The 27,332-nt window shown below is 41.9% G+C and overlaps 1 protein-coding gene across 5 annotated transcripts in view; it reads right to left on the bottom strand.

Moving 5' to 3' along the window:
* Nucleotides 1-27,010, bottom strand: part of TPD52L1 (TPD52 like 1) — a 65,450-nt gene extending 38,440 nt beyond the window's left edge. For 2 of the 5 annotated variants that reach the window (XM_080663591.1, XM_080663589.1), the window contains exon 1: nt 26,657-26,870. In XM_080663591.1, the coding sequence (XP_080519717.1) occupies nt 26,657-26,675 (19 nt within the window). In that variant the 5' untranslated portion in view covers nt 26,676-26,870. Of the gene's footprint in view, nt 1-26,656 lie in introns of all 5 variants that reach the window. The other 3 variants (XM_080663592.1, XM_080663593.1, XM_080663590.1) reach the window with 3 other exon arrangements.
* Between the last annotated feature and the right edge of the window lie 322 nt (nt 27,011-27,332).

Genomic DNA, 27,332 nt, shown 5'->3' with positions numbered 1-27,332 from the left:
ATATGTACACTTCACTTGCTAATAGTTCCTGCCGCTCATCTGAATCCTCGGCACTAAACGGAAAGGATAAGCAACCAACTTGGCAAGCAGTGTTAATCTTTTGTGGTATACCTTATCTGAGAGGCACTCTTGTTTCTGAAGTGTGGCCTAAGTTCAAGGAATTATTAAATTATGTTATTTTAGAAATAGCAAGTTTTCATACTTGATTAGTACCTTAATTATACTCTAAATTATAATGGAAAATAGACTTTGCTTAAAAAAAATTCCTGCAACTATTCTGCCGCTTAAGAATTCTGAACCTCACACTTACACTCCAAAAAGTCTTTACTTCGGGGCCAGGCAGGGAGTAAGAGGGGAGTGTCTCCTGCTTTGGGGGAGACAAACTTTTCTCTAAAATTCTCCCTGGTAGAAAAAGAACTCAAAATGGACATGAAAAATGAGCTGTGGGAAAACAAGGAAAGTTACATTTCTTGCATTTCTGAGCTTGTGAACTTGATTCAGCCTCACTCTAGACTGAATGAGGTTGATTGGGGACATGTGTGGTTTAGAACTATTTACTTAGAGATTATGAAGGGAACACATAAAAAACTAAAATGATTCCAGGGTTTGGAAGGTCAAAGTAGTAACATTAAAAAAAAAACACACAAAACAGATTTATTCTGGAAAAGGACATCTTGAGAGATTTCACACCAGGAGGGAGGGTGTGTTAAAAGGAAAAGGGCACAGCCCTTCTCCCAGCGAGCAGTAAGCAGGACGAAACATTTCAGCAAGCATGATTTTGAGTCTGTTTTAGGAAATATTTTCAGATGATAAATTTAATGTAGCTTCTCATGGTCTAGAAAAGGTTGGGAACATCTTTTCTGGAGATCCCCAGTGGGAGAGTCACCACATGATTATTCTGATTAAAAGCACAGACTAGTTCAGGAATAGTTTTAAGGTTGCTGTTTTTTGTTTTCCTGGTCATTTAGAAATGTGACTATGCCTTTGAGATGAATTGCAATGCCGGGTCTGCCGCTAACCGGGTAAGTGGCTCTGAGCAGGATTCTCATTCATTCTCACCTCTGTGCCTCCTACATAAAGCAAGGGGGACAGCCGGACATACCTAGAAATCTTTTTAGATTCCATGTGATGAGGGAGGCGATGAGTTTAAGAATGAAATCTGATATCAAATATGTACACGAATATAAGGGGAAAAGAAAAGTTCTATTTTCATGGAAATCTATTGTACAATTTAAGTGGAAGCAGATGAACACCGAAGACATATTATAGATAAATAATCATTTATTTCAAGTTTTTTGCTATCATGTACTTTATATAAACTAACAGAAAAATAACTATATATGTGGTACATTTCTTAAAAATAATTTGGTGGTTGTTGATCGTGCATTGAGACAGAGCCTCGTTGATAATTATTTACATTTCCTGTATTTGTAGGACAGCATACCAAAACTTATTTATACCTTAAAACTGTAATTAGGCTCTGACATGACTGAAACAATCATTAAAACTTTGGAACTGCCCCAGATGTTTCTGTGGCTAATCTAGGTTCATGTTTGATCTCATTATTATCTCTGTGACAGTCACAAGGATTAAGGATATGAGGTGAAGATTTAAAATAGAATATAGAAAGTCTTAAAAGGAACCACAACTTTGGAAACTATGGATAGCTTATCTTTCCTTGTTTTCCTGAGCTTTTGATGACTCATTGAGCCAAATTTAAGAGCATCATTCCAGGCCAGCTGAGTTGGAATCTCTGAGGTCAACCTTGCACATCTGTGATTTTTTAAGCCCCACAGGTGACACTGATGGGCAGCTAATGTTGAAACCACTCATTTTAAATAACATATATGTTGTAAGTGGTACCATGTCAAACTCCAAAAGAAAAGAGATTTTCTTTATGCTAAGCAAAATAAGCCAGTCAGAGAAAGATGAATATCACATGATCTCACTCATTTGTGGAATATAATGAACAACATAAACTGATGAACAAAAATAGATCCAGAGACAGAGAAGCATCGAACAGACCGTCAAACCTCAGAGGGAAGGCAGGGGAGGTTGGGAGGGGAGAGGTAAGAGATCAGCCAAAAGACTTGTATGCATGCATATAAACATAACCAATGGACACAGACACTGGGGGAGGGGGGGCTGAGGGCATGTGCAGGGGTGGGGGCGGGGAAAAAGGAGACATATTTAATACTTTAATCAATAGAGAATAAATTAAAAAAGAAAAAGAAAAAAGAAAAGAGATTTCCAAGGAGAGGTAATAGCTACTTCAAAAGTTCTAGGTTAAAACATTAAAGGATCCAAAGATGCACGTGTTGGCTAGAGCACCACAAGATGGGAATACTGTTTGTTCAGTATTATCAGGGAATTCCACACAAGTGTCTGTCCCATAGACCTGAAGTTTACTTAAATAATTAAAAATTATGCATGTTATACAAAATCTTTCTCTCGTTGAAGGGTGTAACAGAAATGCAGGGCATGATTATCCTCAAAGAACAGAATATCCTCAATGTACCCAGCTAACTACAAATCAAGAAACAATGTACTGCCGAAACTGGTTTGGCTCATTGGATAGAGCGTCAGCCTGCGGACTGAGGGGTCCCAGGTTCGATTCCAGTCAAGGGCACGTATCTTGGTTGCGGGCACATCCCCAGTGGGGGGTGTGCAGGAGGCAGCTGACCGATGTTTCTCTCTCATCGATGTTTCTCTCTATCTCTCTCCCTTCCTCTCTGTAAAAAATCAATAAAATATATTTTAAAAAAGACACAACCTACTTAAAGGCTTTATTTGAGGTCTAAACCATGCACTATCAGCACAAATAAAGAAAGTGTAATTCCAATAGCAAATCCCAAAGGTCTTCCTAGAGATGTTGTTTGATTTTGGACTTACAAAATAAGAGATTTTCGACGGGTAGAGATAGGGAGGGAGATCTTGTAGGGAAGAGCATTGGTGGACTATCAGAACCAAGAAAGTTCAGGTACGATCAAAGGATGGAGAGTTGCTCCATTATCTGGGCTTAGGCTTTTTGGGGACGGCTTGACCTGGGAAGGAGAAAGGAGGCAGTAGAGAAGCACAGAATGTTTTTGAGCTGAGGAATCATGGGCTAAGAGATGTTCTTTGAAGAAAACACTACTTTGCTGATGCTGTAATGTACTGCACTGATGACTCTAGGGGCTTTAAACAGCTTTAAACAAATGCTGAGGAATGCTGAGAAGGGAGAGTTGGTGTTTCTTCCAGATCTTTCCCTGCTGTCAACTGCCATTTCCAATTCATTGTAAACTAGAAGTTGCCAAGGGAAACTAACAAATCACACTTAATCCTATAATTGAGTAAATAAGCTTGAAATCAAAGATAGTCCCAGAAAGGCGCTTCGGGACTAAAAGGCACCGGGCCTTGTGTTAGCTGTTTGCTTTGTTCTATTTTGTTTACTTTTCAGAAAACTGTTTCACAGAATTCTCTAACTCATGACAACCTAAGAAAATTGACCTATAAATTGAACTGTCCTGTTATCCTCCAGGAAAACAAAAGCCCTTTGGGTGGTGAGCTCCTTGAAGGCCTGGCACAGCCTTTATCCCCCTGCCCCCCAGCTCACTCTGGAAGGCCTGGGAAGAGCTGCTGCAGAGTGAACGTCTAACAGCTTTGCACTTGCTCATGCTGGTGCTGGGCCGGGAAGAGGGGGACATGCACGCGCAGAGTCTCCTCTCAAGAGGTCTATGTTCTTCATGAATATGTGTTTTTCATCTGCATGTCTTCCATGTGCATGTGCATTTTATATACGTTTCCTGTTTTAACATACATATGCTTTTCATACACATAGGAGCCGTTTTGCATCCTTCCTCAACACTCTGCCGCGGTGTGTGCCACCTGAAACCGTGTCATCAAACAGAAACCTCCACACACAGGAAGTCACTGAAAAATGGCGTGGGGATTTGTCAGCCCTCCTTCAGCCCCCTGTTTCTCAGTACTTTTCTATCACTGTACTCCTGGGGGCCACGGTGGCACCCCCTCAGAAACTCAGTGACTCAGTGTACCGGTGACCATCAGTAGAGAGGACAGACATGCCCCCCACTCCACCTCACCAGGAAAGCAAATCAGACAGAACAGGGAAAAGGAGGGGAGGAGGAAAATGAAAAAGGACGATATAAACACAGCAGTGGAATAAAATGCCCTAAATCCTTCTGCCATACTCCTCCCAGTAAACTGAGAATCACGGCCTTTGGTGTAAGAAGGGCCTGAGTCCAGTCCTAGCAACACAATGATTAGCGGAATAATCCTGGCCATCTCATGGAGCTTCTCTTAGTTTCCCTTTCCTCTTCTGTAAAATAGAAAAAAAGTCACAGTAACTATCTCACACAGTTGTTTGGAGGATTAAGTGAGATTAAATTACATAAACTGTTGGGTTCAATGTCGAACACAGGGATAATGAATAGATGGCGGCAGTGATTACTGTAAACAACCAGCCAAGCAGAGCTGAACTGCACCATCAGTGCCCTTATAATTAAACTAGAAGCCCAGTGTGCGAAATTGTGCACCCCGCTCACCTGCATGCACAGCCCCGCCCACCCACGCAGGTCTTTGGTCATTAAGGTGTTAGGGCCACTGGGTTTTTATAATATAGATGCTTCCCATGGAGGGTATGGATGCTAATCAAGCCTTTCAAGAAACCAGGTGGGACACCTGGTACAGGCCCAGCTCCCACTGGAGTGGCCACACCTGGGCCTGGCTTCATCGTAAGGGGTGTGTGGGAGTCAGGCCAGAGCATGAGGGAGGCCAGTCCTGTGGGAGTGAGGGGTAGGGGCAGAAGCAGGCCTACCATCAAAGCAGACGGCGGCAAAGTGTTTGCAACCACAGCTAATATTCTCTTTTCTCTCTGGGCTCTTCATTAACACTCAGAAAAGTGGACTCAGCAAACCAACAAAGTGGGGGGAACTCGATGCTAATTTCCTTAGCAGTGAAGCTGGGCAGTCATATATATGCCTAGAGCTAAATGGCTGGTGTCCTGAGCACTAGCCAGGTTCACCAGGCAAAGAAGAATTTCCACTTGGAATCAAAGCCATCCTCAGCTCCTCCCAGTAGTCTCATACAGCGAAGGCCCAGGGGAACCCTGATAACTGGACAGTGTTCTCCCCCAACAGCACATCTACAGAAGTCATCAGGAAAACTGGTGGCTAAGTAGTAGCTATGTCGGGTCCTTCGTTGATAATTTTGTTCAAATCTTTTATGATTGTACTTCGATTCTGCCTTTAGAATTGCAGATTCCACGTGCCATTATATCGTGTGTATATTGGTTCTTTTTCATTTTTCTTGAACTTACCTTGTTTAAAAAAATAATAGTTCATCATGACAAGGTATGTTGCTGTCCAATGAACAGAGCAAGGGAGCAAAAACAGGTTATCCGGAGGCCACTGAGGACTGTGAGATGTCCCACGGTTGTTAATTTCCACCTTTATTCAGAGCTCTCTCCCCTCAGGTGATAGGGAGAGACACACACTCAGAGCACGTTTGGTCTGATACTCAGAACATCTGCACTCTGTTTCTCTATTTTGACAACAACATGTGAGAAGAGCCAACCAAATGGGAAACACCACTATTCTCCGCATCTATTATGTGATATCATAGTGGGTAGGCTCCTCTGCGCCCTTTCAGTTAGAAGAAAGAATACCATTCACTCAATTTTGAATACATCGTTACCCTTTTTCCTTTCGAAATTAAGGAAAAACAAATTAAATCTATTATTTTCATGGAACCTAGAAAAGGACATTTGGTCTCTCTCTTCTTTTAGAAGAGAAGCGTGGAAAAGCTGCGGTCTGTGCTCAGGGAAACACAACCAGCGCGTGGACAATGGGCGAGAAGCAAGTGTCCAAGGACAAACTGTTCCTCTGCAAAATCGCCCACTAGGAAATAAGGCCAGGATGATTACTGAAATAAAGAGACAGAAAATACCATTTGAACAAAATAACCAAACACACACACACCAAAAACAAAATAATACCCCAAGGTCAGCGAGGAATTATTCCCTTTAAAAGAAAATGTTGTTATGTTTTGGGAGATAGCTGAATTAAGATTCCACATAACATCATATGCTGTAAATATACTGAGTGGCCAGATTATTATGATCTCTGAACACATAATAATCTGGCCACTCAGTGAGAGAGAGAGAGAGAGAGTGTGTGTGTGTGTGTGTGTGTGTGTGTGTGTGTGTGTGTGTGAGAGAGTATATATATATATATATATATATATATATATATATATATATATATATTAGAGGCCCAGTGCATGAATTCGTGCATGGGTGGGGTCTAGCCAGCCTGGCCAGGGGGAGGGGACATGGGTGGTTGGCCAGCCTGCCTGCTGGTTGAACTCCTGGTCGAGGGGACAATTTGCATATTAGCCTTTTATTTATAGCATATACACTGAGTGGCCAGATTATTATGGGTTCAGGGATCATAATAATCTGGCCACTCAGTGTAAGTCCCTATAGTCAAACGTAGAGTGGAGACAAAAAAAGGGGTGGGGGTGGGGGCAGATATTGCATCATATTTCCTTGGTATAGCAAAAGAGAATATATTGAGTATTCTTTAAAAGTCTAAGGCATGCTGATGTAATGATGATGGCTCTCGGTCCCACTGATTTCCTGTCATCAGTTTGGTTGTTGCAATGACTCCCAGGCCACCTACTTTCGTGCTGTTTTCAGAGAGAATGACCTAGGTCTTAATTCTGAAAATGGAGCTCCGGAGGCTGTAGTCTGCTTCATTTGGGACAAGTTAGGTGTCTTATTTTTTTGACACTCCTACAAACCAAGAAAAGCATATTAATTCTTGCCAGTCACAGAGTCACAGCTGATAGTTTAAAAGTATGGCCACTATCATCCATAGAAACGCCTTCTAATCTGGCACTTCCAGTTACTTTGAGGTTCCCTGTTTTCAGCTACAGAAAGAAATGGCAAATGTCTTAAGAGCAGGAAGCTCTACCTATACTTCCTTTCCATCCTAACTCCCAATACTGTAACGTGGGCAGAGAATTCTAGCAAGAGGAGGAACATGGAAAGGTGGATTTTAGGAGTACCTATAATTTGACTCTCCCCATCTCAGCACCCCCTTTTTGTCAGGTGTCTTGTCAACTGGAAGCTATTGTTACTACTGCTTTTACTGTGCATTCTTCTTTCTGTGCTGCTTATTAAATACCTTGAGGGGAAACGTCTCAATTTATTTCAAATACTCATGTGGTAAGGAAATAAAATTAAGCTCCTATAATATCAGATTTGGAACTACTTCAGAGTAAAAAGGAAATAGCAATGGGGCTGGTGAAAAGTCTTATGGAAAAATACCAAGAAGAGAGAGGTTGCCAGTCCTCCTCTGCTCTTTCCCATGTGATGAACTAACTTTTGACAACACCACATCAAAGGCACCAATGTTAATCACTAGGGGGGAAAGTTAGATTAAATAATAAAGTTAATGGCAGGCTATGACAGCCTTTCTTTCCTAATGAGTATTTTAAAAAATGCTTTTTAATATACATCTTAAATAAGGTATACTACAAAGGATGCCATAGTCAGAGTCCATTTTCGTCTTCTTTTTGAAATTCTTTGTTCCCAAATCCAATTAGATATAACATACATCATTTTCTTTTGTGGTCAAACCCTAAGTCATGTTTTCAAATACTTACACTTTAAGAGCCTACACATCAGCCACCTCTGTGCTTATGACCCACACAAATCCTGAATTGGAATGAAATGTACCACTGATCTTACTGATCTTAAGAAGAATTAATTTAGCAGTTTGCCCAACGGGGGTACTTATAAAAGAATGTACTTCATTGTTCTTTAGTTTGCTATGGAAAGTCTTTTTTTTCCAACTTGAGTATACGATTTTCAAGTTTATGTGGGAAAGATAATCCAAGAATGCTTAGGGCAGAGGTGAAATCACCTGAGATGCCTTCTATTTATACCAAGATGACCAGACTACTCATGGCAGTCCCAACTGTTGGGAAACAATCATTACCGAAGGCAGTGGTTCTCAACCCTTCTAATGCCGCGACCCTTTAATACAGTTCCTCATGTTGTGGTGACCCCCAACCATAAAATTATTTTCGTTGCTACTTCATAACTGTAATTTTGCTACTGTTAATGAATCGTAATGTAAATATCTGTGTTTTTCTTAGGCGACCCTGCTAGTGGTTCTCAACCCACAGGTTGAGAACCGCTGCTGTAGAGCCAAAGACCATCGGAAAACACAGATATTTACATTACGATTCATTAACAGTAGCAAAATTACAGTTATGAAGTAGCAACGAAAATAATTTTATGGTTGGGGGTCATCACAACATGAGGAACTCTATTAAAGGGTTGCGGCATTAGAAGGGTTGAGAACCACTGACTAAGGGACCAACCACAGAGTAAAAAAGTATTTGCTCCTAGTTTAAGCTAATTCTCTAAAAGTATCACAGTGCTTTGGCTACGACTTAAAACTACCTTAAGGAACCTGCTGTCAGGATGTCTTCCATATGAGCTGGCCTTATTGGCATGGACTAAATAAAAGAAAACATGCCTACGTTTGGGTTTGACCTCCCTGAGTAACTACCTTGCCAGCACAGTGGAAATCTTCTGACCATGGAATGCCACGCATGCAGTTTTGATGTGGTATTTTTTTCAAACTGCAGATCACTACCCATTGAATGGGTCAGTAAGTCAACTTAATGGGCTCTGACCAGCATTTTTTAATGAAATAAAATAAAGAAGACTAGAATAGAGTAGAAATGATTAGAAATGCACATAGTAAGGGCAAGCAATGTTTCATGAATTTTGCTTTCAGCTACAGTCATTATTTTATATATACAAACTAGTGGCCCAGTGCACAAAATTCATGCACAGGGGTGGGGGGGTGTCCCTTAGCCCGGCCTGCACCTTCTCCAATCTGGGACCCCTCATGGGATGTCCGACTGCCAGTTTAGGATCGGGCCTAAACCGGCAGTCGGACATTTCTCTCGCAATCTGGGACTGCTGGATCCTAACCGCTAACTTGCCTGCCTGCCTGATCGCCCCTAACCACTCTGCCTGCTGACCTGATTGCCCCCAAATGCCTCCCCCCACCAGCCTGATTGCCCCCAACTGCCCCTCCCTGCTGTCCTGCTCTTCCCCAACTGCCCTCCCCCACCGGCCTGCTCACTCCCAACTGCCCCCCCCTGCCAGCCTGCTCACCCCCAACTTCCCTCCCCTGCCAGCCTGATCGCCCCCAACTTCCCTCCCCTGCTGGCCTGATCACCCCTAACCGCCTCCGCCTCAGCTCTGCCACCATGGCTTTGTCCGGAAGGTCTCCCAGTCTAATTAGCATATTACCCTTTTATTAGTATAGATGGGATGAGGCCACTTTTAGCTATACTCAGAACACAGCTGTGGAAGGAAGAATCAACAGCACATGAAGACATATCCACTGAGGAATGCAAACATGCCTTTCCACTGGATAACAAGATGACACAGCTGTTTAAACAGAGGAGAGAGGTGCAGTTTCCACTGGGGTCACTGGTTTTCCCAGCTACGGCAGCTTGTTCCGAAACCTAACCTTGGCGAAATGAGCAATATGCTTGGATAACTGTGGGATATCTTATTCAATAGGGGATGCCATAGAACCTGGCCACTTTCTCACTAGAAACCTCCAAAACCAGATCTCCAATAATTATCCTTAAATGTGAAGTGTTCCCCTTACTCCCCCCCTCTAACCCCCAGCTGAAAACCTTTGTTCTTCAACACCATTAAAAACCTTGGCACATAAGGAAGTATAAAAACAAAAGTGCATTGGACAGTTTCTGGAGTTAAGATAACACAAGACTTTGCTTATTTTTTGGCAATGTGTGTGTGCACATGTACATACGTGATTATATATACACATGCTTTTTTGCCACTGTTGGACAAAAATGGCATATTTATATACTCCTCCGTATCTTGCTGCTCTTACTTCAGAATTCATACTAGATATACAGTATGTTCCAAATGGTACAATTGTAAGTCTTCCTTTACCACAATGCCTTGTCTAGTCTCACACATTTATTCTTCTGTAGGTTATTCTACATGCATTTTATCCAATTCCAAAATATCTTTGTTGGAACTTTAAATGGAATTACATTAAATATAGTTATTAATTCATCTACTAAAGTTTTACATTCTTCTTTGATCAATTTTGGTAGTTTATATTTTGCTATGCTTTCTCTAGTTCAGGGGTCAGAAAATCTGTCCTACAGGCCAAATCTGGCCCCATCTATTTTTGTAAATAAAGTTTTATTGGATCATGGACATGCCCATTTGTTTTTATGATGTCTATTTGTTTTTATGGGTCCTTCAAGCTTCAGTGACAGAATAGAGTGTGACAGAGACTATTTGACCCGCAAAGTTTAAAATATTTGCTGTATGGTCCTTTATAGAAAAATGTGTGCAGATCCATGCTCCATGTTTACAACTTATTTTCCAAAAGGTTGTACATGGTATTTTCCAGCTTCTAAAATTTCTTCAATGTTTAGTTATCTTTCCTTCTTAATCTCTAACTTTGCTCTCTTTTTTTCTGGAAATAGGTTCACAAGGAGTTTGTATCATTCCTAAAATGAACTTTTGAATTTATTTATTCTTTCTGCTATTTTTCTGGTTGCTGTTTCTGATTTTATTAATTTCTGCTTCCATCTTTTAAAATTCTCTCTTATTTTAGTGTACTTTTTTTCTAGTTTCTTAGTTTTAACTTGTATGATTTATAACTACTCTGTGTCTCATATTTTTTGAGGGTTCTCTCATCATTTTTTAGATATTTCAGAATTTTCATTTTTACTTTACATTTGACCCAAACATGTTTCTTAATTTCCAAGTTGCTAAATATTTTCAGTTATATTTTAATATTTATTTCTAATATTGTTGCACAATAATTAAAGAATTTGGTCTATAAAAGCTCTTCTGAATGTTTTACAGTATTCTTTAGACCAAGTATTTCACTAATTTTTCTAAGTGCTTCATGGCACCAACAGAGTTAGGGTAAGAACATTAAGTTCTATATAAAGTTTTAAAATATATCCTGTTAATTCCATTTAATTAGATCATTCAAGGCCTTTCTATCTTTACCTATTACCTACTATTTACTCATTAAAATACACCAGTATAAAACTGAATTATTAACTGTTCTCCCTGCAATTGTGATAGCTTTTGATTATGGATTCCTAGCTGGTAGGCCAATTGGGCATAGAATTTTATGACTGTACAAACTCTGCCTCTTTCTACAGTTTTATGCTTTCTTACTAATTTAATGATTGTTCTTCATGTTTTATTTTGTTTGCTCTTTGCCTTGAATATTTGTGCCTATCTCAGTGTTCCCTCAACCTCAAAAAAGTTAAGTATATTTCTTATAGCAACTCTCATCTATGTTTTTATTTTTATGCCAGCAGTCTCTCATTTTATGTAGGGGTATTTGCACCTTGGACATTTTAATATAACAATAGTATATTTGACTTTTTATTTTATATTTATAATTTAGCTTACTCCTTTTTTTTTCTCTTTACTATTTTGCTGGCTTGGTAGAATTTCTAATCATTATTATTATTTTTTTTTTGTCAATTTAAAAGTTCTACCACTCTTTCCAATTCTGTAAGCTGTTGCCTTCCCTTCACAGATATGTGTATTGAAATATTCTGAAAACAAAATGCCTGATGCTAATAATCAGACACAAATCAAATGTTTACTGTCTTATATAAATGAAACACCAATGATTTCTGCCTTCCAGATACGTTGTTTTTACATTGTCTCCCCCTACATCTGCCTCCACTGCCAAGCCGCCGCAAAGCTGGCCTCCTCGGAGCCAGAGGCCCGTGAGACTTGGGTTAGGTCAGTCAGAAGCAGCCGTGGCAGCTAGAGGCTGCACTTCCACCACCTCTGCAGTTCCCGCAGCTAAGCACAGACTTGAAGGCATCAGTTTTCTGTTGGGGAGGTCTCCAGGCCTCCCACTCAGCCCCCCAGCTTCATGGTGTGACCCATTCATTGAGCTGCTGCAAACAGGAGCAGGGTAGCACAGTTCTGCAGCCAACTGCGGGTGCAGCAGCTTGGTGACAAGGCAGGTCCCAAAGGGGTGGCTTGATCCCAAATGCTTCTGAATAGTAGCCATGGCAGCAGCAACAGGGTGCTCCCATTCTGGGGAGTAGCTGTAAGAGTTGTTCCTGAAAGCTCAGTCTAGAGTCTACCACTTCAGCCATACAGTGAGTCTGTGGCCATTTAACATGGCTCTGGAATGCCTTCCTGTTTAGAATAGGTGTGTGGATTCTGTCCTCTGTAACTGGGCCCCAAGTCATACTCTCCCTTTCTCCCCATAGGACTCACAGCTTTTACTGGGACAACAATAATTTCATACTTTTGGTTTTAGACAAAGTTGCCCTTTCAGTGTGTCTTTCCTTTTCTCTATTAAAGATCTTTATGTAGATCGTATCTTACATATTCCCAATTACTATCATCATTTATTTACATTTAATCAACATTTGAGTGTCAATCAAGTTGCTAGAGATTGGCTTTGCAGGAAAAAAGATGGTTAAACCTTGATCCTTTTCTTGTTGTTCTATAGCCACCTTTCACAGATTTTATAAATGTTTTATTCTCATACAATCCAGTGATGTTTGGTTCATTGTTTTTGTTAAAAGCACTTCCCTTAAGATCTTTCAGTGGAGTCAGATGGAGAAATATCAGGGACATCAATATGTGCTTCTAATCAAGGCCCTTCACTAGGCACTCTTCATCTACCTATGTTTCTTTCCAATATTTCTATCCTATCATTTCTAACTATAAGGCCTGGCTCCAAGCTCACCCCTCCAACTGGTTCTCCTGTCCAATTCTGGGCCATCCTGGGCCACCCTGGACCTTCTGGATGCCCCAGTATTCTGCATGCCCCTTGTTGCTGCTTTCCAAATATGCCTTCATCCCTCTTTTCATTCCTTTTTTCCTTCATTCCTATTTATTGTACAAGGACTGATTCTATTGAAAAATTCCTCAAAAAGGGGGAATTTGTCTTTTTGGCTGCCCTCATTTATAATATAGTGATTGGTATAAAGTCTCAAAAATAACATTCCTTGCATTCTTAATCCCCACAATATGTGTGTGTGTGTGTGTGTGTGTGTGTGTGTGTGTGTGTGTATGTGTTCATATGTGGTATAAAACACACATACAATGCACACAGTGATTTTTGAGTACTCAGTGCATAAGCTACTTAAATTACCTAGGCCTCCATTTACTCATCGTGAAATGGAGACACTGTCACCTACCACATAGTTGTGTTTGGGAGATTAGCTGGGGCCCTGTATGGCAATGCCTCCTTAGCAGCTGTCCAGGGTACCGAGTAAGCAAATTGTAGGGATGATGATGTCTGAGAGCCAAGCCAGTGCTCTTCACATCCGGACTCCCTCAGCTGTTCTCAGCCACGGTACTGTAATGTTTTCTTCTCTTAATGTACTCCGAAAGCAAGAGGAGTACTGTAAGACACTGTACCCAAGGCCTGGAATGTCATCACATCCAGATGGCAGTTCCCTCCCTTCTACTTTCAACCACCTCTCAAAAACCACCCCCTCAACACTCAGCTCCTGACTGTTGCAGGGGGAGCCTCTCCTTCCACCTCACTCTCTCTAAAAATGCAACTCCTACAGCACTTTGCTCACGACTTCAGCTCACGACTCCTGAAAAAAGGTAGCTTGTTTTTATATGTGGTCAAAAGTGACAACACGGTGCAGCTGGTGGGGTTTACCTACTTCCCCTGCACTCTATGTGCTTTTGATGTTTGTACATTTGCCTTAGAGAAGGCACAGAGCTGTTGACACTGATTTTTTTTTCAATGCCCAGCCAATATTTGTGCTTTGACAAATATTGGCTTAAGAAAGGCTCCCAGCAGTGACTCAGCATGGATGCCTACCTGTCTTCCCGGGCTCTCTTAGTCATTATGCTTCACTGGTTTCCATAAACCACAGCTGCAACAGGAGCACAGTAGTGCCTTTCTAAAGCCAGAAGTGTCCCGGGGGCAGCGCTGTCCATAAGGACTGTCCAGAAGGGGGGATGTGGACAGGCACCACCAGGATGGAGGCTGTCCAAAGCCAACTTTCCAAATGAAAAACTGCCCAAGAATCTCCCTCATGTCCCAGAGACTTCGTAGACCCCACAATCAGCGCACCATCCAATACGGACTAACTCCAATTCTCCTGGGAAATCCTGGCCTTTGACAATGTGGGAGAAGAGAGAAACTGCCCGAAGACTGACCTATGGCTCACACCATCCAAGATACACTGAGAAGGCCTGGGTGTTCATAATTATCTTTGCTGACACATTTTAGCATCTGTTTCAGCTCATCAGTGTAGCCCCAGAATCTATACATTGCCTAGCATACAGAGGAGTTCACCAAATGTTTGTCAGTAAATAAATATTATCATAAAACAACATATGCTTCTATCTAGGTCTGTCCTCAGTTACTAGTATGAAACACCCAAATTCTTTTTTTCTTTTTTTTTGGCAAATTATTTTATACATTTCAGTTAGATAAGGAAACTCCTCCTACTACTAACCATGTAGTGAATGTTCCTACATGCTACCCCAATAAATAGCATTAGATTACACTTCACAGAAGACATCAACATTGCACAAAATAGGTTCACCTATGTATTTTTTAAAATCTTAATTGTTGAAAGTATTACATATGTCCCCTTTTCTCTCCCATTAACCCCTTATAGCCCGCTCCAGCCCCCTGCCCCAGGCCTCCACCACCCTATTGTCTGTGTCCATGGATTATGCATATATGTATACAAGTTCTTTGGTTGATCTCGTCCCTCTCCTATACGCACCCCCCCCCCCAACTCACTCCCACCTTCCTTCTGAGATTCCACAGTTGAAACACCCAAATTCTTTAGCTATTCATCCTCTGGTATTTAAATCCCAACACTCGTTAAGTCTCAGTTTGGTTGCCTCTCTGGAAAACAGACAGCATGTACTAATAAGGGAAAATATCTAGTTTGCCTCCACACTAACACTGAACTCCCTGACTACCTCAGTTCTCTGTTGTACCAGGACTAAAATGTTATTTAAGTCTCTTGGTTATTCCTAAATTTTCCTGAAGAGATATCTAATTATATTCAGACATCCTAGCTTTCCTGAATTTTGATCTTGGCATTGTTACTTGTGCTAATCATATAGATCACATATTATCAGATTTTCTAATTGCTACAAGTTAATTACTACAGGGTATAAATAAATAAATCAATTATGACATCATATTCACTACTTGGTTCACTGCCTTCAGATTCTTCACCTTTCTAGATCCTAAAGAGAAAAACAAAATGTAGTCTTGAACCCAATGTCTAAGATTACTTTAAACCATCATTTCCCTCTCTTCTGAAATCTACACACCAGCCTCCTTCATATCACCGGAAAGTACTGTGAATGCTCACAATTAGATGTATCGAAAAGCACTCACCAAATATTTAGGGCTATGGTAAGAGCAAGTCATTTGGCTGTGATTCTGTGGGTTTCAGAGAAGGAAGCTGGTGTGATTCTATTCCTTGATTAAAAAGAATTCTGAGAAGGCAAATAGAAAACATTCTTGATACCTGAGCTTGTCATTGGAAGGACCAGGAAACGGTGTTCTATACTGATGTCAAATGGTCCCACTTCATGTTTACAATTTTAAGTTAAATTCTCCAGAATGAGGTAATGGGGTATTAATTAATGCTCTCCTCTATGTTCCCTGATCAAGAAATAGATGAATATATACATACCAACATCTATATATATAGTTATATATTTAAAATATATGTATTACATTTAATTTGCAAACTCCAGTAATTTCAGGACCTTCAAGATTAAAGTAGAACTTTGCTCAATTAAAAAATGTTATAAACCATGCTTGGCACTGACTATGTCCAATTAACCATAGCAGGTGGTTCGTAATTCTGGGAAAATACTCACTTTCAAATAAATGTCTTTGGAAATGTAATAGTACAAGCCCGCCTTTCTTTTCCTTCCTTCCCTACCTTCCATCCTCACTCCATAAAGTTGATTGACTTACAACATCGTATATGATAAACTAAATTACATAAAAATCAAGTAGGGCTTGTAGAGCAGGTATTTTAAAAGACAGAGGGAAACTGAGACACATGATGACTATTAAGGATGCTGAGTGTAGCCTGCATGACGGAGTGCAAACTGAAGAACAGCAATAAACAGAGCTATGGGCTAAAGATGATAGACACATGGTGTCAGGAGGGCATCAGAGTTCTGTCCCTTAGAAGATGCAGGTGATCTTAAACTCCAGGTAGAAAGTGATTTTCCTTGTTGAAATGACTTTCAAACACCCCCCTCCCTTAACCAGATTGCTGTAAGATGCTGCTCCCCAGAGCAACACAGCCCTCTTAAAACCATCTCTGAATTTTTCTCAGGATGCTCAAACAATGGCACCATGCATGAGAGCAGAAAAGACTCACTTTAAAGAAGAGCAGTCTTCTCAGATTTTGGTTCCTACAAAGATCACTGGTGTTGAGTAAGTAAATTGGAGGAATAGTTAGTACCACAGAGTGAAAAGGAAGAAATGAAAGATCATTCTGCTACATCGAAGCTATCCTGTGGAAAAGAACTTGTGTGCTAAATATATACCAGGTACAACAAAATGATCATCATTGTAAAAACAAAACAGTAGTGTAAGTCACATTATCATAAATCCTGCACAGAGAGGGAAAAGAATGATCTGCTTGTGACATGCTTTAAGCGATTTTTAAAGTAAACCTTCAACTAAGGAAAACTAGGATTCCTATAGTGGTTCTTAGTTTACAAAGTGCTTTGAGGCGTGTGGGGACTTCTGCAACTCTTATTCACACTTGAGAGATGCAGTCTCTGAGCAGTTGCCTGCGATCAGGAGCCTGAGTGGGATGACCCTGTGAGTTTGGGCTGCACTATTCCACCCTAGACATGCGCTGAGGGTCTACTTGCGTTACCCATGGTTCTCTACACTGCAGTGATAAATGAGAAGCTAAACAGAGCTAAAGGTGTGGTGTTTTTCCTCTTAAATTTCATTGTCTCCTGGAGAACTAAAATTGACCAGGAAAGTGATTGGAGAAGTTGTGTCCAAATTCCAAGATAAAACCAGGAGGGATGCCTGGAATTCAGTCAGCTATGTCTATTAAGATTGAATGGTCTGAAGAATATGAAGGAATGCAGGGTTCCCGCAGAGATCTTTACAGTTGGGTGGACAGTATGCTTACATTTTGTAAGAGCCAAAGAAATACAAAATCCATTCAAGTGATGTGGGATTGCAGGTTTCGATTTAGAAGTCATGGAGTGATGGACATGGCAATTGTAAGTTCAAAGTATTCACCAGGGTCAAGAGTGGCAACTAGTCCCAACCCAGCCTCAGTGTGTTCAGAAAGCCATGCCTCTCTGCTGGAAAGTAAGTTCAGATCAAGTCTCTGTGCAGAGTATCAATCCCAGAGAGATGTAGAATCACCTACCACCACTCCCCCTACCCCCACATTCACAACCCCCTCCAAAAAGTTATTGTTCTCCTTAGCATTTACCAACATCCAGTACACTACATCACTTATTAATCTACATTATTTACTCTTTTTCTCTTTCCTAGAATAGGAACTTCCCAAGGGCAGAAATTTTCATCTTGGTTGCTTGTGTTTTTCTGGAATCTAGAACAGTGATATTTTAGGTATTTATTGAATGGAGCACTTAGATATTTTAGGTAATTATTGAATGAAGAATTGGATGAAGAAATTAATAAAACCAAAGGTACAGAATTAGTATATTTGTGGGAAGGCATCTGAATATTTGGTATTTTATATTATCTTTGAGAGAATTTGGTCTATTGAGAGACTATCAGGCTTATAATTTCAATTTTAGTTTAACTTGGTAATTGATTTAAATGTGATTTTTAAGGGAAAATCCTACTAAACTTGCAAGTAATATCACAACATTTAAGAGAATTTTAGATTTACTCTATCTATATATTTATTTAATTTTTAGATTTAAGTACTTGGGAAGACTTGTCCCTTAGAAAATGGAAGTACTTAAATATGAAATTGAGTATATCAGCTAAATTTGTATGTCAGTGATATCCTAGTATTTAAATATCATACTATCGGGGGGTTAATGGAGGGATGAGGACACATATGTAATACCTTAATCAATAAAGAAATTAAAAAAAATAAAAATAAACAAATAAATAAATAAATATCATACTATTCCAAGTTCCTTTAAAAGTAAGTATTTACATTTGGTAATTTTATAAGTAGAATAGGATTTGCCAGCTGAACTTAAAAGTATAACTTAAAGTGTAAGATGGGAGCACAGGGCTACAAGGCAGAAAACCAAGTTCCTGTTCTAATGCCCACACAGGAGAAACCGGTCCAGGCAAATCCCCGGGTGAACGCAGTGCTTTCATCTGCACAATGAGGAGACGGTCTGAGAGCCTTTATTCGGTCCCTCCCAACTCTAAATTATAAGGCTACTTCTTCAGGACATAAAGCAGATTCAGAGTGCTGTGGGCGTTGAGCGGAGAGGAGGATTACTTCCAGTGGGAAAACCAGGAGCTCATTAGTGGGATCTTACAAGCTGACCTGAGGGGAAACAGCATTTGAGGTGGACGCCTGAGCAAATGTGGGAAAATAGAAAGTGGGTTTGGAAAAGGGGGAGTCAGAGAAAATGTCCAATGGTGGGCCAGTCATCCAGTCTGGTTAAAAGAGCACTTCCCCAACGTGTGGATGAATATATGTCATCACTCAAAACACTAATGTATGAGCAGCAGCCTTTACCAGGTCTGCTAGGATGTCAGAGATAGTTTCATAGCACAATGACAGTATTTACTTAGGACCTAAAAACTTATTAAAGAAATTATTATATCTATTTACATAGATTTTACAGGAAGAATCTGCTTTATAAATTGCATAGTAGCCTCAGAAGTTTTCTTAAAAATAAGCTTATGCTAATTTATTGGTGTAAGGCTAGTGATGACTCAAATATCATGTTTCAGAATCCAAGTTGAGTTCCACGAAACTGAAAGAATAGCCACATAAATCTGCTATTTCTGCAAAAGATTTCCTCTGCCCTAAATTCTCAACAAAGCTAAAAAATCCTCTCCATTGGAAGGTCAGTGAAATGCAGAGGTGAAGAGATCCATCCTCATCAATATTTCAAACCCTAGCAGGCCATCAGTGAGAACTTGGGGGAGGTAGCACATTCAGGGAAGGAAATAAGTGTTTTCAGGTTTGTTCAATAACTACTTGCAGCATATTGAATAATGTTTTTAAGCAACACAAGAATATGGACATCGTTTCTCGTAAATGGCAATAAACTAGCCAATCAGAGAAAGCCACACTTGTATTACAGAAGAAAATGCCACCAAATGATTGTAACTTCTATTTCTTCAAATGAGACTTTCATCTGTCCAGTTAAAATAATTTAAACAAGCTCAGCTGGGGTGGCCCAGTGGTTGAGCGCCGACCTGTGAACCAGGAGGTCAAGGTTCGATTCCTGTTCAGGGCACATGCCCGGGTTGTGGGCTTGATCCCCAGTGAGGGGCGTGCAGGAGGCAGCCGATGGATTAATGATCTCTCTCATCATTGATGTTTCTATCTCTCTCTCCTTCTCCCTTCTTCTCTGAAATCAATAAAAATGTATTTTAAACAATAATAAATTGAACAGGCTTTGCTGACCCAAGGTTCTCAACTGCCTGCAAACCAGCTGCCCAGGCGAACCATTCCTCGTGGCCGTGGCTGCAGCTCTCTCCTCCTCATCCCTCCCTGCCCCTTCAGAAACTCCGCACCAGGACGGAGAGAAAAACGGGGCACCCAAAGCACGTGGTTATTTGCACATCTCACACTGACAGTCTAAATATTCGCTCAATATTTGCTTAATGGAGATGGGGAGAAACTGAATACCCATTTGTTTGTTTGTAAAATATACATCAGCTATCCAGTCACCATTTTTCTCTGAAGCTGTCCCACATCAAAAGTGTATTGACACAAACATTTTGAACATGCATTGCAGAATTTATTAAAGATGCTACAAGGGAAACTGAGAAGGGGTTTACAGTATTCCTTGGGAATACATCATTAGAAGCGTCTCTTGTCCTAAGTTTCTCTCCTCAGCCTCCCAGCATCTCATTCTCTCTTCCATTCTGTTTCTTCTCTCTCCAGGACTGTCTTCGCGGCTTTCCTCTCACTTCCCGTATTTTCCCCTTACCCTCTCCATATCCCTCTCACTCTTTTTCTTAATAGGAGCAACTTAGTTCTGTCTTTACGTTGACATACTCCTACTCCATGGTCATATATGATATCATCTACTCAATACCATTTATTCTGTCACTCATCATTTTCCCCACAAGCATTGACAGATTGCTTTCCATGAACCAGTCACTTCTAGACCCTGGGGATATGGCAATAATGAAAACAGTCAAAGTCCCTGACCTCAAGGAGCTTAAATGCTCCTTGGGAGAAAAAGAAAAGAATTTATAATTGAACTGTTGTAATAAAAAAAACTTAATTATATTCATAATATAAAGTGACATAGTCCTATGAAGAAAAATAAAGCAGAGTAAAGGGGAGAGAAAATGATGGGGTCTCATATATATGCAATGTATATACGTACATAGACACATACATATTAAAAGTTTTTATTTGTGTCTTATTTTTTAAGAACATCTAAAATAGCAAGAGCAGAAATCTAAATTTGTCACTAGAAGCTTTTCGGGGTACTCAGAAATCTTAAGCATGCTGCTAAGCAACTGACACCAGGATCTTCAAACTCCTGCCCCGGGAGCACAGCCCTTTCTCCAGGGCTTTGCATTCCGTCAGCAAGGCTGCACTGCAATACGCTACATCCCAGCCACAAGATACCAGAAATAACAGCTGCTCACTGACTCCCAGTCCGGGCTCCAACATGTCCAAGCTGTACAAGTTGAAGAAAGTTCTGTAACTACTATCATTCAGTTTCCTCATCTAAGATGAGAATACTAGTAACATGACCTTCCTCATGACTGTTGTATTTATTAAGTAACATGACTTTTTAAAATATACATATACTTTTTTTTACTGATTTCAGAAAGGAAGGGAGAGGGAGATAGAAACATCAATGATGAGACAGAATCATTGATTGGCTGCCTCCTGCATGCCCCCTACTGGGGATTGAGACATAACCTGAGCATGTGCCCTGACCTGGAATGGACTCTTGACCTTCTGGTTCATAGATCGACACTCAACCCCTGAGCAATACCAGCCAGGCTTAAATAGCATGATTTAAAAATTTTTTAAATATATATATATATATATATATATATATATATATATATATATATATATATATATTTTATTGATTTCAGAGAGAAGAAGGGAGAGGGAGAGAAGGATAGAAACATCAATGATGAGAGGGAAACATTGATCGGCTGCCTCCTGCATGCCTCACACTGGGGATCAAGCCCACAACCCGGGATGTGCCCCAACCAAGAATGGAACCATGACTTCCTAGTTCATAGGTCAATGCTCAACCACTGAGCCACACCGGCAGGGCCTCACTTAATTGTTCTGACCTTCCATTTTCCTGTCTATAAATGAGTTAAAAGTAATGGTATCTATTTCAAAATGTTCACATAAGGATTCAATAAGATAATGCATGTAAAGTTCTTGGCATGTGCTACTAAAAGCAACAGCAAGCATTTATGTAGTACTTACCCCATGCTGAGCACTGTTAAGAACATTGATTGTATTCACTTGTTAAACTCTCATTACCATCCTATGATGTAGGCGCTATTATTACCCTCACTTTGCATATGGAAAAACCAAGGCGCAGAGAAATGAAGTAACTGGTTCAGGGTCATGTTAATGGTGACATTGGCAGGATTAAAATCCAGGCAGTTTGCCCTGATTCTGGAATCTTAAACACTGTCCCTCTGCCTCTCAACATTCAGTGCTTGTCGCATCTTTGCTATTACTATAGTCATCGATAAGTAGTTGTTGATATATTTATTTGACAAATCAATACTTGAGGAAGTACTCATTTATTATTTACTATCGCTCACTAAGTACCAAATCTTATCCTAGTCCACAAAAATGAACCCTCTTGCTTATCAGTCTTATAAAGCAACTTTTCTGATTCTGCCCACCAAGAGTATCAAGCAAACAAGGTGTATGTTAGAAAACGCAATTCAAAATAGATTCCCATATACTGTAATATCTATCATTTGTATGATCAGATTTTACAAGAATTTTAATTGCAACTATAGGATATGTGGCAAATGACTGAATTTATCTTATGTATACATCACTACTACTTTAAAACTTCTATTTAGCAGGAAAATAAAACAATAGGAGGTAGCTCTGAAGACAGTAAAATGTTCTTAATAATACTTTTAAAAATCATAATATATAACACCTAGCTCTCATTGTTTAAGGTTTATAATTACATTAACTGAAATTTGCAGAAGAATTTTGTGTGGGGGGTAATCTGATCCCTACAATATAAGAGATTTTGCCTGTTACTATTCAGCAGGGGAAGGAAGGATTATTTTAAAACAAAAATTTTTTTTTTCTCAAAGCAAGAATTTGTTTTCTATGCAATATTAACAAAAAGGATAGAATTGCATTTGTTTTACTAGAGCTTCATTCCTTGCTTCATTTGCTGTCCTTATTCTCATTTACTTTATTTCTTCTATTTTTAATTTACATTATCTTGCTGTGTTTCATATTTCTGTATAAACTGCCCTAAGTTCTTCCTGGAACAAGATGAGGCTAAACCAATGTCCTGTGAGCGAAGTATAATGTAAGGTCTGCATGACATTTTCACTGTAATGGAATTGGCAATCAGGCAGGATTAATCTGACACGTATTACTGTATGCCATTCATGGGTTCCTGAGAACCCTGAGACTAGCATGTGTGAATCTAAAAAGTAGTTACTGGCTGAACAACAGCCCCCAAGTATATCAGGCCCTAATCTCTGGGACCCATAGATGCCACCTTATGTAAGAAAAGGGTCTTTGTACGTGTGACTAAGTGGAGGATCTGGAGGTGGGAGGATGATCTTGGATTATCCAGGTGGGCTCTAAATGAAATCACAGTGTTCTTAGAAACTGGAGGCCGAGGGAAATCTGAAACAGACAGCAGAGAAGGCAGTGGGACACGGAGGCAGATACTGGAGTGGTGCAGCCGATGAATGCAGCCGACAGCCACCAGAAGCTGCAAGAAACAAATTCTTCCTTAGAGCATCCAGGGACGCGAAGCCCTGCCAATACCCTGATTTGGGCCCAGTGATAGTGATTTTGGAATTCCAGCTCCAGAACTGCGAGAGAATAAATGTCTGTTGTGGTAAGCCACCGAGTGTGTAGCAATTTGTTACAGCAGTCATAGGAAACTAATACAGCTATTAATCTGAATATATATTCAAGGGTTAAGTGGAAAGAAGATTTTTCTTTCAACATTAAAGACACTGGGAAGGACAAAAGCAAAGTTATTTCCTAGAAAAATGAAATATTGGAAGATAATTTTAAAAGATCAGGGACTTTTCATTTTAAAGCACTACATATATTTCAGGAAAATGCTAAATTCCTAACCAAATGTCCTCTCCAATAGATCATTACATTAAAGCAACATTCTCCAGTACCAGGAAAGCAGCTGGGAATGCTGGCATCCTGTGGGCCCCCATTCCACCCAGTTCTCCAGCCCCTCCTCACAGAATCGTGTTACTCATAAGCCCACTTCTGAACGTTTTGATCTACCAACTTCCCAGAATGTGTCCTTGTTTTATCAAAAGCAATCTTTTCTTTTACAAAGTTAAGTGATCTATTTGCAGAATTTCACTTCTGGAACGGTTTCTGGGACTGGCTGCGGTCTTCATTGAACTACATGTGCAAATAATGCCCACAGCATCTGGTTGGTCTCTGGGAAAGTCCAGGGGGTATCCCATCAGCAGCTGCCTACTTAACCTCACTCATCTCTGCTTTCTCCAGATCAAGAGGCAGAAAGATAAGCCATCCTCACTCTAGGTAATTCTAACATAAATTGTGCTGATGACACAAACCTGCACAAAGGACTCTTAGAATCTAAGAGTCAATTTCATTTAGCCAGAAAAATATTCCAAGTGGAAAGAAGATTTTCTCTTTAATATACACTATAAATGCTTTGTGAATAGTTTTCTTCTTAAAGGACTTTAAAAAAGGGGGGGGGGGCTTAATATGAAAATGTAAAGTACTGGGAAAATAAGGATTTAAGAAGTAAATATTCATCTGGTTGTAAAAGTATAACAGTGTGGCTCAGTGGTTAAGCGTTGACCTATGAACCAAGAGGTTACCGGGGTTCAATTCCCCGCAGGGTTGCGCCTTGTTGTCCAGTAGGGGGTTAGGCAGGAGGCAGCTGATCTCTCATAGATGTTTTTCTCTCTCTATCCCTCTTCCCTCCTCTCTCTCTAAAAATCAATAAAAATTTTTTTTAAGTATAGAGTTGGGGTCAGCCTTGACACCACCCTCCTTCATATTAATCCAAGTTATTTTTATTTTCTTCCTGAATGTTTTTAAAATCTGTTCACTGTTCTCCGTGGCTGACGATCACCCTAATACAAGTGTCCGTAGGAATGCTTCATTTGCCTCTTTAACTTGTCCTCCCCACCACTCAGGTCCCGCCCCTTCGTGAGGGGAAGGGGAAGAGTGGCAGAGAGGGCAGGGCGAGAAGGGGACTCAGGCTTTACCTTCCTCTGAAGACGGTGGCTTTGAGCAGGAGAGGCACTGAGCACCACCTCCACCACGCATTACCTACTTGGTCTACAAGGAGCTCATGTACACCCTGAACGGTCTCCCTCTCCGTGGAAGGGGCATGAGGACACCACCTACCTCATGGGACTGCTGTGAAGAAGGAATGAGTCAACACATGCGAAGCACAAAGGACAGAAACTGGGCACAGTAAACAGACCTCACCATTTTGGTTATCACCTACCAGGCCCGAAGTCTTTCAGGCCCCCCCTCCTTCCACATCATAATCGAAGCTGCAATTTCACATTTATCAAATAACTCTCAGAGTAATGTCTGTCTCTTCAGGAAGCAGGGATCCAATCTGTGGTTGCTTCTCCTCGAGGGCACAGTGTTTGGCAAAGAAAAGCACCGGAATGTTTGTTAAGTAAATCTCTCAAGGAAAGCAAACCAGTGGCCCGGTGGTTCCAACCTGCAGCTTCACATGTCTTCAGGATTCCTTTTTCTCCAGCTCACTGAGTAAGAGAAGGACCTGGAAAGCTTTCAAACATACCCATGGCCGGTTTGACTGGTCTGGGGTTCGCCAGGGCCAGTATGTAAAACTCTCCAAACAATCCCAATCTGCAAATCAGGTTGGAAAGCTCCCGTGTGGTTCCCTCCCACCTGCTTCCATTCAGGAGGGAAGGCCTCCGAGCTGACCTCTGCTTTTGAATTTGCCCAGCCTCGGGGGTGGGGGTGGGGGGAATTCTCCTTTCTTATTTAGATAATGGACAGGAACTTGGCTGACGGAACAAGCAAGAATGGTTCGCGCTGTTCAGACCATGGTAGTCCTGGCAGCAAACCCGTGGGATGGCTCCTGGCCCCGGTGCAGCCAACCCGCTCTCATTCAGGACACTTCTGCCCCTAGAGGGCGAGCGCACAGGGTCGTGAACCTCCTATTTATTTATTTATTTATCTATCTATCTATCTATCTATCTATCTATCTATCTATCTATCTTAAAAGCCATCACTGGATTCTCTACTGTAGTGCAGAAGGAAGGTGCGATGGTTGTTTTAAAGGCTGAAGAAAGCTGACCTCAACCCATCCCTTCCAGGCGCTGCTCCCAAGATAGACGGACCCCAGAATCAGCGTTGTTCCTCCCAGCCTCCTGCTCCACATCCTCCACCTCTGCTCCTTTCCAGTCCGTTTACTCCGGTTCTTGCATGAGTCCATCCGGCTTCCCAAGCCCTGGTCCCAGTGTGACCCCAGACATAAGGCTGCCCTTCGCGAAGCCGTCGCGGGCTCCTCCAGACCGCGGTCCCAGGAGTGGGGAGCTGGGCGACCAGACCGGCGGGGCCCCGCGCGCCTGGGGTGGCAGAGGGCGCTCCCGGATCGCGGGAAACCAGGGCACACGTGTCGGTCCTACTGCAGATCAGCGGGCGGGCAACGCTCTCCTCGCCTGGGGAAGGCCGGTCCCCGAGAGGCCAGCGTATCCGGGAGGCCGGGGTCTCCGCGGAGCCACCACCTAGGCGCGCCCGGGCTCAGCCCCGAATTTGGGAGCTGCACGCAGGACACGAGCCCGAGGCGAGGAAATCGCGCTCCCTCCCCACGCCCCGCGGGAAAGGGAAAGAAACGAGGATCCCCGACCCCGTACAACAGGTCTTTGGGTCCTCGCGAGGTTCAGGAAGCGGGACGACCGGCTGGGGAAAGGGGCGAGAACATTCCGTGGGCGCATCGCCTACGGAGGAACCTCTCCACTTAGCGTCTGCTCCACCGGCCCCAGCCCCACAGCACACCCTGAGTTTGGGGAGCAGGAATCATCCCGCGAACGCGGGTGGGAGCTGAGTGGCGGACCCGTGAAGCTGGCACCTGTCCGCTCTGTCCGAGAAGTTGGGCGATGCCGGAGGAGCGCCCCTCTGCGCGCCGGGGAGCTGACCCTCGGGGCGATCGGCGACCACTCACCTTGTGCCTGCGCCTCCATGGTGGCCGAGCTCGGGCTGAGCGCGGCGGGGACCTGCTCGCAGAGATCCAGACGGCGGTGCCCGAGTCCAGAGCGCAGCTGGCCCGGCCGAGGCCGCCTTCTCTCTGCACCGAGTCGCGAGCTCTGCGTGCGGGCGGGAGAGGAGCCTCGGGCAGCCACCGCCGGCCGCTTCTCCTTACCTCCGCCCCTTCCAGTCCACCTGGCCTCCACCGCGCTGGGGAAAAGCCCACCAAGGGCGCCACCTGCCGGCCACGCGGAGCACTGGGCGGAGGGCGCCCCCTCCTGGCTCAGGGCGCGTGCTCAGGCCACATAAATGCCTGACCCGGCTCAAGTGGGCCCTGAACTGGGTTGTACCAAAGCAAATATCGTGGGAGAGAAGAGGGAGGGAAGATTTACAACACTGGACGATTATTGCTCCTGGTGGAAATACTGTGTGGTTTCTGTTGCCCCCTGGACCCAACATTTTTGTCAACTGGCCAATATATATCCTTGTTTTATGTGTGTTTCTGTTTAAAGATATCTTACTTAACATATATTGTTGGTTAACTCTAACATTGAGCTCAGGGCCAACAGCATCATAACTCATACTGCATGAAATTTATTAAGCTTTTTATATGTATTTTGTTCCTGGGACACTAGAAAGCACTTCAGCACTGT

This window comes from Plecotus auritus, assembly GCF_963455305.1.
Source record: "Plecotus auritus genome assembly, chromosome: 4".
NCBI lineage: Eukaryota > Metazoa > Chordata > Mammalia > Chiroptera > Vespertilionidae > Plecotus > Plecotus auritus.
Note: the sequence above shows the minus strand (reverse complement) of the source record. Positions and strands in the feature narration are given on the sequence as shown.